The 12925-nt window shown below is 37.2% G+C and overlaps 2 protein-coding genes across 4 annotated transcripts; one reads left to right on the forward strand and one right to left on the reverse strand.

The window, feature by feature from the left end:
* LOC106348296 lies at positions 1 to 1595 on the forward strand. The gene has a single exon (XM_013788013.3). The coding sequence runs from the start codon at positions 101 to 103 to the stop codon at positions 1454 to 1456; it is 1356 nt and encodes a 451-aa protein (XP_013643467.2). The 5' UTR covers positions 1 to 100; the 3' UTR covers positions 1457 to 1595.
* LOC106348295 (kinesin-like protein KIN-10C) lies at positions 1564 to 6669 on the reverse strand. Of its 3 annotated transcripts, XR_007325849.1 has the most exons (19): positions 6160 to 6669; positions 5617 to 5782; positions 5313 to 5513; positions 5048 to 5225; positions 4768 to 4970; positions 4418 to 4674; positions 4261 to 4315; positions 4154 to 4186; positions 4013 to 4066; positions 3878 to 3931; positions 3694 to 3805; positions 3555 to 3620; positions 3191 to 3483; positions 3026 to 3072; positions 2770 to 2791; positions 2611 to 2679; positions 2301 to 2370; positions 2109 to 2147; positions 1564 to 1805 (listed from the first exon to the last, which is right to left on the reverse strand). XR_007325849.1 is itself a non-coding variant. In XM_013788011.3 (18 exons), exons 1-18 carry the CDS (start codon positions 6345 to 6347, stop codon positions 1761 to 1763), a joined length of 2082 nt encoding a protein of 693 aa, XP_013643465.2. In that variant the 5' UTR covers positions 6348 to 6628; the 3' UTR covers positions 1564 to 1760. The 3 variants fall into 3 exon arrangements, 2 of the variants coding, with proteins under 2 accessions (XP_013643465.2, XP_013643466.2); XM_013788011.3 differs by lacking the exon at positions 2301 to 2370 and having other exon boundaries at positions 6160 to 6628; XM_013788012.3 differs by lacking the exons at positions 2301 to 2370; positions 4154 to 4186 and having other exon boundaries at positions 6160 to 6629.
* Positions 6670 to 12925: the final 6256 nt, after the last annotated feature.

Raw genomic sequence — 12925 nt, forward strand, 5'->3', positions numbered from 1 at the left:
CGGTTCTGTAATAATAATCATAAACCCTAAACCGAACCGGCTTCTTCTCTCTCGCCGTCAATCTAGTCCCCCATCTTCTCATTTCTCTTCCTTCTTCTCAATGTTTTCATCGATACTCAATACTCGAAGGTCACGCGAGTTACATCAATGGAGGAACTTAATATCTCCACTATCAAATCTCCTCCTCCCACAAGCCTCACCTGCTCTTGCTTCTCCCTTCTCTTCCGCCACCGCATCAGATCCAACCCCCGAAGACGAACGAAAACGAAAGAGCTTCACAGTCCATTACCTCATCAACTCCTTGGGGCTAACTCCAAAACTCGCCGAATCGATCTCATCGAAAGCCAACTTCGACTCTAAACAAAACCCAGACTCGGTCCTCAAACTCCTCAGAAGCTACGGATTCGCCGACCCGCAAATCTCCACCATCATCGCCACCTACCCGCGCTTCCTCGTCGAAAACCCCGAGAAAACCCTCCGCGCGAAGCTCCACTTCCTCAAGCTCAACGGGGCCTCGAGCTCCGAGATCACGGAGATCGTCTCGAAAGTCCCCAAGATCTTAGGAAAAAGAGGACACGTGTCAATCACTGGTTACTTCGATTACGTCAAAGAGATTCTCCAAGATCAAGACAATGTGAAGCAGACGAACAGGACACGGAACGTGTCTGTTCTGAGAGAGCTTGGAGTGCCGCACAAGCTATTGCTCAACTTGCTGATCTCCAAAGCTAAGCCAGTCTGCGGGAAAGAGAGGTTCGAGGAGTCGGTGGAGAAGATCGTCTCCATGGGGTTTGATCCTACCTCCAAAAAGTTCGTCAACGCTCTCTACGTTTTCTACGAGCTGAGCGAGAAGACTATAGAGATGAAAGTGTGTATCTACAAAAAGCTAGGATTTAGCGTTGACGAGGTCTGGTCAACGTTCAAGAAATGGCCTTACTTGCTGAAGTACTCGGAGAAGAAGATTACTCAGACGTTCGAGACTTTGAGAGAGTGCGGCTTAACGGAAGAGGAGGTGCGTGCGGTAGTTAAGAAGTATCCGGAATGCGTAGGCACTTCGGAGGAGAAGATTGTGGGTTCGGTCGACACTTTTGTCGAGCTGGGGTTCACTGGAGAGGAGGCGTTGATGATTATCAAGAGACATCCTCAGTGTATTGGATTGGCTTCGGATACGGTGAAGAGTAAGATAGAGTTTCTTGTGGGGAAGATGGGTTGGGCTTTGAAGGATGTGGCTTCGACACCTATTGTCCTTGGATTCAGCTTGGAGAAGTTCATTTTGCCGAGGTGTAATGTGATCAGAGCTCTTGTGTCGAAAGGGCTGATCGGTGAAATGCCTGCGATTTCGTCTGCGTTGACGAGTCCTAAGCTGAGGTTTTTGAAGAATTTTGTGAAGAAGCATGAGGAGGTGGCGCCTGAGTTGATCTCTATCTTCACTGGAGATTGTGTTTCAATAGCATTATGAAGAACAACAGCACAACGTCAAGGATGTGTTTGTTTTGGTTTTGCATTATTGAAATGTATTATGGGACTTCTTGGTTGTAAAGAAAACACCTTGGGGAGATTCACTTACAGCGAGATAATAAAGAAAGATTGATTTGAAATTTTGATTCTTTGACATTGCAACAACACACACACAAATCATCCGACAGTAGAAGGTCACGACACAGTTGTCATTAAAACGAACTACACGCAAAACACCTTAACTTATTATTCCATTGATCATATACAGAATCTTTCAAACTCTTAGCGGAGCAACTCCGGTCCGGCTACTGGAAAATATCTCCAATCTCTTTCCTTAGCATTCCCTTAATCTATCAATGCAAAAATCCATTACACATGTAGGTGCATTTACAATTTTTGAAGTATACTTACATTCCTATGTGCTTGAAATTATGTATCATCATCATAACAATCTCAATTATCTCTACCACACTATCTATATAAACCTGATTTTGATACAACATTCATATATCTAATTTTTTTCACAGTTGAGTTTAGTTCCAGATAACCAACTTTAGTTCCAGATAATCCTCAAAATTATGATTTGGTAACCAACTTTTCACCCCAAAAAAATAAATAAACAGGACATGTGGTGATATAACTAACAAGCTTACCTGTTTTTCTGAGAGTCCAATATCTTTCAAGTCATCCAGCTGCAATGGAAGATAAGAGAAAGCTTATAAAATAACCCAAAATGAAACTTGAACTTCACATTTAAAAAACCAAAATTAGGAGAGAGCTTTGACATATGTATACTGATAGAGATGCGATTTTGTTAGGAGTGAACCTAATCACCCCTTTGATACCTTTGAACACAAGTTGCTTTGATGCCAATTAAGGCCCCTCCTCAAAGCTAAGAGAGTTTGTGAAAACAAACTAATAAAACAAAACACAAGTTACTACAACTTTATCTTCTCTGTCATTCTCTTCACAACTCATGCTTAAATACAAAACTAAATAAACAAACTAACTACTACGTGAACATGGGCAACTAACACATCCACTACACCCTTCCACTAAACAAAACGTTAAATAAAGAAAACATTTGAAACCATTATTACCAACCCATCAGATTTCTCATTCACAAATCACGAAAATAGCAGAGGTGAGGCTTACTTTCTTAAATGGTTCAGGAGATTCTTGTCGGAGCTCAACTATATAAGTCGCTCTCTTTTCTCCGATGCCCTATATCATCCATCAATGAAAGCCGTGCATACGTATTAGTTATTCTACCATAACTATTTAATATTTTTCTGATCACGCTAGTCATCTAACCTTTAGCTTCTTTAGATCTTCCCTGTAAACACCAAAAAGATAATGAGAACAAAATAGATTAGTTCACTTCCTTATCACACCGAAGTAGAAATGATTTCAAATTGTGATCTAAACAACAATTTGGATCCAATGAGTTGTACCCAGATAATATCAGAATATGGAAAGTTTATGATACTCTAAAAAAAAAAACGATGCATGTCTCTCTTGTTTATCAATATACTAACTTTATTTTACTATAGAGATTAAGACAACTTACTTATCTGCAGTGTTTAGGAACTTGAGGTACTCACCAACCGCAGAGTTCTGCAGCATTTTCATACAAAATTTTTTTATGTCAACCAACCACAATTAACATACAACATTTTTAATTTCTGTTCAACTAAAAAGAACAACTTTAACCATGACTATTAACTCTTATTACCTTCAGTTTAGAGCTGTGCGCACTGAATGTCTTCCAAGGACTAAACCCAACATTTAAAGGCATACTTCTCTCTGGTGTTCTTAGCTCAGCTTCAGCAGTAATATCTCCATGCTCTGGTACTTGTTCAGGATATTTAGTCAGTGCAGCTTGGTACTTCTCAGGTGTTGATGGTTGGTTTGAGGTATTACATATGGACTTCAAATTGTTGGATAGCTCTTGAAGCCGCAGGCTGAGCGGTGGTGATGTAATTTCATTGGCTAGCAGATTGGTGTTTTCTTTTTCCAAGTTTTCACCTACAAACAGGATAAATGCAAGAAAATGAACTAAGGGCTCTCAGATTAACATTATAAGACTCACTGCCTACCTTCACAAAACAGAGTGAGACCTTCTTCAGCGTCTGAACGGTTGTCATCTCTCTCTACAATTTGAGCTGCAATACAAAGAACAAATTAGTTAAATATTTCGGTAAACCAAACCCTTCACTGTCGACATTACAGTTTCACCTTTGCATGCAACAGCGTCAACGCAATTAGTGGCTTCTGAAAACCTTTCTTCATGTTTCCAAAGTGTGTCCTGAAGATTATTGGAACTTGAGAGAGCCGGGACAGAATTTTCCTGCAAAGAAGTCACCGTTAACCTGAACCACTGAATAAAAATATTGTCATTAACAATACTACAAAATATTACCTTCACTAGGAAAGAAGATTGAGAATCTGTAACAATAAATTGCGAGCAGACTTCCTAAATTTAAAGAACAGAAGAGCTTGTTAAAGTAATGCTTTAGTAATATAGAACCATGCATTTCCATTTAAGTTCATTTACTTCTTCTGATGCGGAGGACTGAACGTTCAAGACAACTTTTGAAGTGAAAATTTCCTGCACCAAAATAAACATAAGTGTCATTTGAAGTGCTAAAAGAAACTGAAGAGCATTATTCTAACAATCCTGAACAAGGATCTCAACCTTTTTCACTGCCATCATTTCTTTGCCTTCCATCTACAAAAATCCAAAACGAGTCTAGCTAAACTACTACTGAAATTTTATCTGAATAAGAACAAGTGATGATTTACCTTCTTAGAGTTATTTTTAGATTTCACCGAACCATTTGCTTCACCGAACAGTTTCCTTCAACCATTGGGGAAAAAATAACCATCATTATTTAATGTTCTAAAACTGAATATAACATATGCAGGTATAGCAAGTAAATTAGAGCTGATAAAGTGTTACCTTCCTTTAATTGCAGAAGTGGAAGTGTTGAGTTTAATCTTTCTCTCACTCACGTTCCCCCTTAGCTCAGTCCTTTGTTTAGAAGAAGCAGTCACATTCAAAGGTGTTTGCCTCCTTTGAGCGACAGAAGATGAAGAAATAGATCTTGCAGGACCATAGCTCTTCTTAGTTGCATTAGCCATGGCTCGGTTATTGCCTAAGCAGATACGTGAAGCTAAGTTTAGCATGTAAAACGAGTCTTGGCTGAGTTCCCGAGGCTGAAACAAGATGATCAAAGAAATGGTTAGCATTGCCTTGCCTGCAGTGAAGTGTAAGCCTAAAACAATTCAACAGCCAGCAAAAATGTCTACCAAACAAGTGATCAGCAACGTTCTGTTGGGTCTTTGTAAACAGTCTTTCAGCATGCGAGTGAGTTTGCTCTCCCGATATGGCACGTGAGATTCATTTGCGTTGAGGGAATACATGACGTTCTGTAAAGCATATATCGACTTATTGATTCTGGTAATCTCTAGAGGACCGAGACCATTGTTTTGTTTCCTGGAGTCCTCATATCCTGTCAGAGGCAAGACAAGACCCATCAGATGCTAAGAGAAGATAATCACACTAACAATGTGATAGAAAATATTCAACCTGCCAAATCAAGAAAGTTCATCCTCCCAATGGATCCTGAACTGACGTTGCTACCATTAGTAGTTACATGTATCATCACACCTCTATGGCTCCGAAGAGGAGGTTCACCCTTCAGCTTCTGAGTTTTCTTGAGACCGAAATATAATTCTTTGAACTCTGAGAGTGACTTCACATGTACCTGAAAGCACAAACTTTAAAACATTAATAACATTAACCAGCAAAAATATGAATGATACACTGAGAGACTTAATGCTAATGACTTTGCCTTAGAAAGTCCCTTTAGTTGGATCTTCCCTTGTGCACCTTCTAGTACAGACACCGCTCTCTTTTCTTCGTCTGAGATGTCATACACTGTTTCATTACAGACCTCGTAAACCGACACTGAAATCGAGTATCCTCTTTCCTCAGCCATGGATAACATCTCATCCATTGTAAGGACAGCTAATCCAGGTTCCTTCTCAGACCCCTACAAAAAAAAAAAACCATAACATAATAACTCCATTACAGCATTTTTTATCGTCAGTAATAACTTAAAATGATTTAGAGAGTACCTTTCAAGGAATCAATACCTGAATAAGATGTGTTTTTCCACTACATCTGGCTCCGTGTGCAATCACATTAGCATCTTTACCCTCAAAGACGGTAGAGATAAGAGGCTTAATCTCCATGGTGAGAATTAAACTCGTGGTTTCGTGTTCTTCGTAGCAGTAGTCCAACTTATATGAATCTTTCGAACTGCCACAACATAAAAAAAAAAAGAAAAAACTTATTCTGTTAATTAGGCTTGGGGTCGCTTATGAATTTAAAAACTCTGTGACTGGACTGGTTGTTGATTTCATCTAAAGTCTCTCTTTTTCATAGATTTTACACAACAGATAACTCATAAACTGAAACCAAAGTACAATTAAGCTTCATGGCTTTTCTGTTAGGACATATTAAAGACATAGTTTTCCACGTCAGAAGTTTGGAAAAGATCTAAGTAATATATATAAGATAGATAGTTCAATCCACTTATCGTTAATTGGTTTTTCGGACATCTAATTTAATAGGACATATTAATCAATAATATAATCAGATTGAATAGAGTGAAAAAAAAAAGAACACGGAATTACCCAGGGAATTGAGCTCCGAACGAAATGGAAACAGCCTCGGATTTATCACCGTTGGGTTTGTGAACTGATGATACAGCTGATGATGATGATGATTTTACACTCGGATATGCTGCTGATGGCTTGATCCTAGCCACCACCCGAACCGCTTTTTCTCGTCCATGACTAGTCATCGGTAACTTGGTCTCCATAATCACAAAATCTGAAACTCTTACCCAGAGGGAATTTTTCTCAATCGATATCGAAACAATAAAATCTGTAGATAAAGGAAAGGCCTTTAAAATCTGAAGTTTGTTTCCTTTCCGTTCCTTTGTTTGTTCTGCTCTCTTTATACTTTGAATTGATTTAATACAGATTTGAGTGAGTAGAGCGGTTTAAGTAAAAATTTGAAATTCGCGTCGTCTGGTAGCTCCTTCGATGACTCAGAATGGGTCCCACGCTTATTGTGAGCTTGCGTTCCGTTTCGAGTGCGTACAAATACATCTCCCTTTTTGAATGATCAACATCTACGATTTTTTTTTTCGATATGGGTCCTTCTTCGCATCTTTTCCTTCTCGCATTTAGCTCAACACTTCAATAAACAAAATCTTTAGCCCCGTAAGCACTATATATTGTTTGGTTAGGATCCTTAAACATATTTTTTTGTAAACCAAAGATGTTCGGGCCAAGTGAATTTTCTAAATGTTTGTTTAGCCGGACATATTGGAGTTTTTGAGCCCAAACTAATATATTCCATCTAGATCAAAGAACTTTGAACATATGACCAATTAAAGACAAGATGAAAATGTTTGTTCAGCCTTAAAAATAAGCTGAAGCGTTGAGTCTAGCCAAACAAACAGAGTACGTAGCATGATGAGTAAAAGACATAAGATAAAGTGAACAAGTACGAATCAAACTTTATAACCAGCTTCTCCCTTTTGAACGGTCTTGAGATCAGTTTCATGAGCCACCTGAGCTCCTACCACTTGACCTATAATTATATTTACTTCCAAACCGTTACCAACACTATAAATAACACCAACCCAAATTCGTTAGGTGTTCATATTACTAACCTGGAAAGTTATTGATGTTGGCTGCGTTTATAGCCTTTTGCCTCTGGACACACACGCATCAGATCCCCGCGGCGACACCAAATATAATGAAAAGCAAGACGAAGAGTCCGAAGACAGCACTGGCAGCAGAGACCGAACCCGAACCCGAACCACCTGTGTACCCTTCGGTGTTGCACTCCAAACCCATCCTTCCCAATTCACGTTGCGATTCCTCGGTGGATTCCATCTGATTCTTCCAATTAGGAGCTGTGGGAGTTGATCCACACGGCGTTAGTCCTGAAAATTCCATGGTTATATTTGGTCAATTATATACTGAGTTTGAATGGTAAATGGATTTGATGTAGTATAAGGTTGTTACCATTAATTGATCCAACCAAAGCCACCAACGAAAAGATGAGGAAAAGTAGGACACGAGACATGGCTCTCTATTGGAGCAACCTGATAGTTTGGTGTATGTTTTCTTGATGTTTTGTTTTCTTGGTTAGTGTATGTTGCCAAATTAATTGTATTTACTAGATTAAGATCCGCACCTTGCGCGGGATAAAAGTTATATATATAAATTATTTTATGTATTATATGTTTTTACATATTATGAAATAATAAATATATATTAAATAATTAAAAGTCAGTAACTATTACATATATAATAAAATTGGTGCGAACGTATAAATCAATTTTATTAATACAAACAATTTTTTAAAAAAATTTGATAGGATATGTAATTAAATTTAAATGATATTAACATACATAGTATATTTTTAATATTAATGTTTATTTTTTTTTTAATGGTGTTTTCTACTCATATGTTTTTTTTTATCATGTGTATCTTTAATAACAAAAACTTTAAATTACTGATAACAAAATTTTCATTGTGGGACTAATAATTTTAGTAATTGATAATTTAAAAAAAATTATCAATGTTGGTTCAAAACTTTTATCAAAAAAATTATTCAAAGTAAATTTTGAAACTAAAATATTTATTTATTCAATATGGTTTATAGTTTAATTTAGAATGATATATATATACATATATATTTTAAATCTTAATGATTAATTAAATTAGACTTTTACTTATATGATTTTGTAATCATTTGTATTTTGTCATAACAAAAATTTTAAACCATGGATCGCAAAATTTGAATGTGAGACTTTTAACAATTTTAGTAATTTATAGTCATTTTTTAAAATTCAAAATATAAAATATACAGAAAAATCTAAATTTTTATAATATGGTTATTTTGTTTTTTTAAGTTATTTTAATAGTTTTAAATTAAACAAATTTGATAGAAGATACATTTTTTTATCAGATCTTTTTTATTCAAAATCATTAATTGTCATATATATTTTACCCACATTAGGCAATTCCGTAATCTTTATTTAAGGAAATAATAATTGACATTAATAATGAATTTATGGTTAGTTTAATAAAAAGTTTATTATATAATTAGATGGACCAACCTATTTTTCTAGTAATTCTAAAAATGATCCTAGTGATGACATGTGACTACAAAAAGAAGTTGTAATGTTTCACAAATAATATATAGGAGATACTTACAAGCATTTTCTCTCAACGATTTATTTAATGTTTTATGCATGTCACGCCCACAGGGGTGTATACTAAAATGGGCGATCCATTTAAGAATGATTCTCTTTTGCCGATTCTTATTCGGGAAAAAAACATGAAAATATCACAGTATAAGGCAGTTTTTGACTTCTTATTTTCAATTTAGGACACTTTCTTCTACTAGAGTACTTTTTTTTTAAGAGCACTTGGGTTTTAACATTTTCAATTCAGCTCCAACTATATTGTTGACTAACCAAACCTAGGAAGTGACGTACCTTTATTCTCAGCCTTTGATTTTTCTTTTATTTCGACAGCTGAGATTGCATGTGCTGGATCTGGACAAGACACCTCTGTTATTAATAATAGCCGTTTGATCATTGTACTACCATTTATTATGAACGTCCCATATTACTCAAAGATTTACCTTTTTCATTCAACTGCATCCTTTGCTTGCTCAACCTATTTTCACAGTGTCTTGTCAAAATAAAAATAATAAAACATTGCTAATTAATCATGTTGCTCACTGCATCTTAAGCTCGGGTCTGTTAACTTGTACAAATTAATTTCTTATTTCAGTTTAACTAAAGTATCTTAAATTTTTTTTCATTTTTTTGTTGTACCATTCTCCGTTCGTGGACTACTGCATGGTTATAACCGGCGAATGGAAGGCCTATGCGTTCATAACCCTTACCACACGAGCTTCTTCGTCTCTGGTGACAAGCAGCAACACCACCTACGTTAACCATTACACTCGCCGCGTCGTTCTTTGCCGTCACTATCAGGCTCAGTTGCAAAACGAAAGCTCAAGCAGCAATTGGCAAGTTTCTTGTATTTGCATGTTTAGTCCTTTAATTTTTAGGATAAACTTTTTTTGTCTTAAACTCTCTGATTTGCATATACATCTTCTCGAATTGACCCCCAGATTTCCTAATACACAATTTAGCTCATGTTTTGATGCACATAATTTATCATTGTCTTTAAATCCGATATTTTACTATTAATATTCATCTATGTCTATTTCTATTTTATGTACATTCCTATGTGGCCAAACTTATCCATCCACGTGTACACAAGATTCCATGTACAATAATATTGCGACCTCATCTACTATATCTAACCCATCATGCGACTCCATGTGTTGTTCATATCTCACATATAACTAATATTCTTTTGATTCACTTACGTTTACATATGTACATTTCACACGGTGTACACAACCAAGTCGTATAGCTTTATATGTACAGAACCATCACCCAACCCTAGGAACCTTGTTTAATATCAGTGTATCCATCACACTTCATCAATTAAATATTTGCTCCAGTGTATAATCATGTTTTATCAATGTACACATGAATATCGTTACAACAGTGTAAACATGTGGAAGATGGGTTGAATATCATTTCGTCGATGTGGAAAATAGATTGAATATCATTTTATCGATGTACACATGGATATCGTTACAATGGTGTACACATGGATATCGTTACAACAGTGTACACATGTGGAAGATGGGTTGAATATTATTTCGTCGATGTGGAAAATAGGTTGAATATCATTTCATCGATGTACACATGGATATCGTTACAACGGTGTACACATGGATATCATTACAAACGTGTACACATGGATATAATTACAACACTGTACAAAATGATGTACACATGGATATCGTTGCAACGGTGTACATATGGATATCATTACAACCGTGTACACATGGATATAATTACAACACTGTACAAAATGATCTTTACAACGGTGTACACATAGCTATAGCCCCCACATCTGCCATGCTCCATTGTATAGTCTCCAAAGACACTATGCTCCATACGTAATATTGGCAAACAACTTGGTTTCTACTATCATAAAAAAAAATTCATTACTTATTGAATTCATAGAACCCATTTATCTCTACGTAAGAGCTTATATATTTTCTTCTTGAAAGACCTAACCTTCTCTATGTTTAAACAAGATACAATGATTGTGATGGTTGTGGGATTTTTAGAAAACGGTTTGGAAGGACTTGACTCTGAGCAACAAGAAACGGTGTGAGCTCGCTCATAGAGCTTTCGGTTTCGTTGCAAGGAGAATGATGACAAGATTTATGAGATCGTCTTCTTCCTCTTTGACAGAACATCCACTTCATCTTCGTCGCTTGATGTACATACATACACATTCCTTCGATCAGTGGCAAATAACCTCTCCAACAAACGCTCGTTCACTTCTTCAACCAGGGCCGCTTCTGGAAAAGAAATCAAATTGGAATTAGGTTTGGAGTTCAAGAAACAAAAAAAAAACTGCTAAAATCACAACCAACCTACGGCTATTTCCTTCCCAGGCATTTTGCTCCTCGTCGTCATCTTCACAACACACCTTCGCTTTAATTTAGTCACAATCGCCGTCGTCTCTAACACTTCTCCTCTTTCTCGATTTCTCTTTCTAACATCAGTATCCGTAAACAAAAGAAATTAAAAATTGATGGAATATTAAATCCAGTTACACTTTTTAAGGGTCCACCACTCACTTTCTCATTTGAAATTCAAATTGCAAAACGACAAAAAATAAAAGAAACTAAAACAATTTGAGCTCAGTTACGCTTTTTAAAGGTAAATTAAGTCATTTGTCATCACTAGTTTGCAAAAACTACCTCAGTATAAGAAAATGTCTTATTCTGATATAAAAAGTCAGAAACTGACTTTATATGTAAATCACTCAAAAAGCATATTGTAGTCCATTGATAAACAAACTAGTTACAAACTCACCTTAATTTTTATATGTATTATCATATACTTATTTGCGAAACAAATTCGGACTATGGTTAAATTTGAATATTATTTCACTCTTTATCTTTAACAAAGTACACAAAAAATTAAAATAATTATGTCTTCCTGTAATTAGTTAAAAAAAAGGAGAGTTGTTCTTTGTTTTATATACTTTGGGTATTCCTCTATAGTCTATAATCCCACTAGTACTAATATGTGGTGGCTTCACGCCTTCGCACTAATTAGTTTGTCCTGATTTTTGATTTAAAGCATGGCACGTAGGTCGTGCTCTGAGAACATCAGGTGGCCTAGCGGCAGTACTGAATGTTTCTCACACACGACTAATCGAGGTCGCCAGTTCGATACTCGGGGGTAGCGGGGTGGAACTGGGTTAGCTAAAAAACTCCTGCGTCAGGTGGGCTACGGCCAGTACTGAACGTGGGATAAGGTTTCTGGCGAGGTGGCCCTTCGGGGTGAGCCCAGTCACTATAAAAAGTTCAACCCATAAAGTTTTTTTTGAGAACATCAGGTGGCCTAGCGGCAGTACTGAATGTTTCTCACACACGACTACCCGAGGTCGCCAGTTCGATACTCGGGGGTAGCGGGGTGGAACTGGGTTAGCTAAAAAACCTCTGCGTCAGGTGGGCTACGGCCAGTACTGAACGTGGGATACGGTTTCTGGCGAGGTGGCTCTTCGGGGTGAGCCCAGTCACTATAAAAAGTTCAACCTGTACAGTTTTGAGAACATCAGGTGGCCTAGCGGCAGTACTGAATGTTTCTCACACACGACTACTCGAGGTCGCCAGTTCGATACTCGGGGGTAGCGGGGTGGAACTGGGTTAGCTAAAAAACCCCTGCGTCAGGTGGGCTACGGCCAGTACTGAACGTGGGATAAGGTTTCTGGCGAGGTGGCCCTTCGGGGTGAGCCCAGTCACTATAAAAAGTTCAACCCATAAAGTTTTCTGCAAACAACTTGAGTGGCCACGAGGGGATTTACATGGGCTCCTCTCGCCCTCCAGACCGCTTCGCGTAAACATGGGCCCTTAAGTGGACGCTTAAAAATCCTGAAATGGCATGGACTTAGGCCCGGTGAGTTAGTCGATCGCGCTTAGCGGTCGGATACTGGATTATCAAAAAAGTAGGTCGTGCTCGTTTACTTTTGGTATGGAAACTATAGATAAGTCAAGAGTCAACCAATAACAGTTACATTTTCCTTTTCTCCCATTACAGTTAAGCTTAAATAAGTACAACTTTGTTTACTTTTCTCTTTTTATATATGTGGGCAATTCAGATGCGAGTTATGGCTAACTGTTATGTGCATGCATTAGCCGCACTATTTGGACTTGTAGTGACTACTAGCAGATCATGGAGTGTTTATTTGCCTATGTATACCA

The sequence above is a fragment of the Brassica napus genome, chromosome C7, assembly GCF_020379485.1.
Source record: "Brassica napus cultivar Da-Ae chromosome C7, Da-Ae, whole genome shotgun sequence".
NCBI lineage: Eukaryota > Viridiplantae > Streptophyta > Magnoliopsida > Brassicales > Brassicaceae > Brassica > Brassica napus.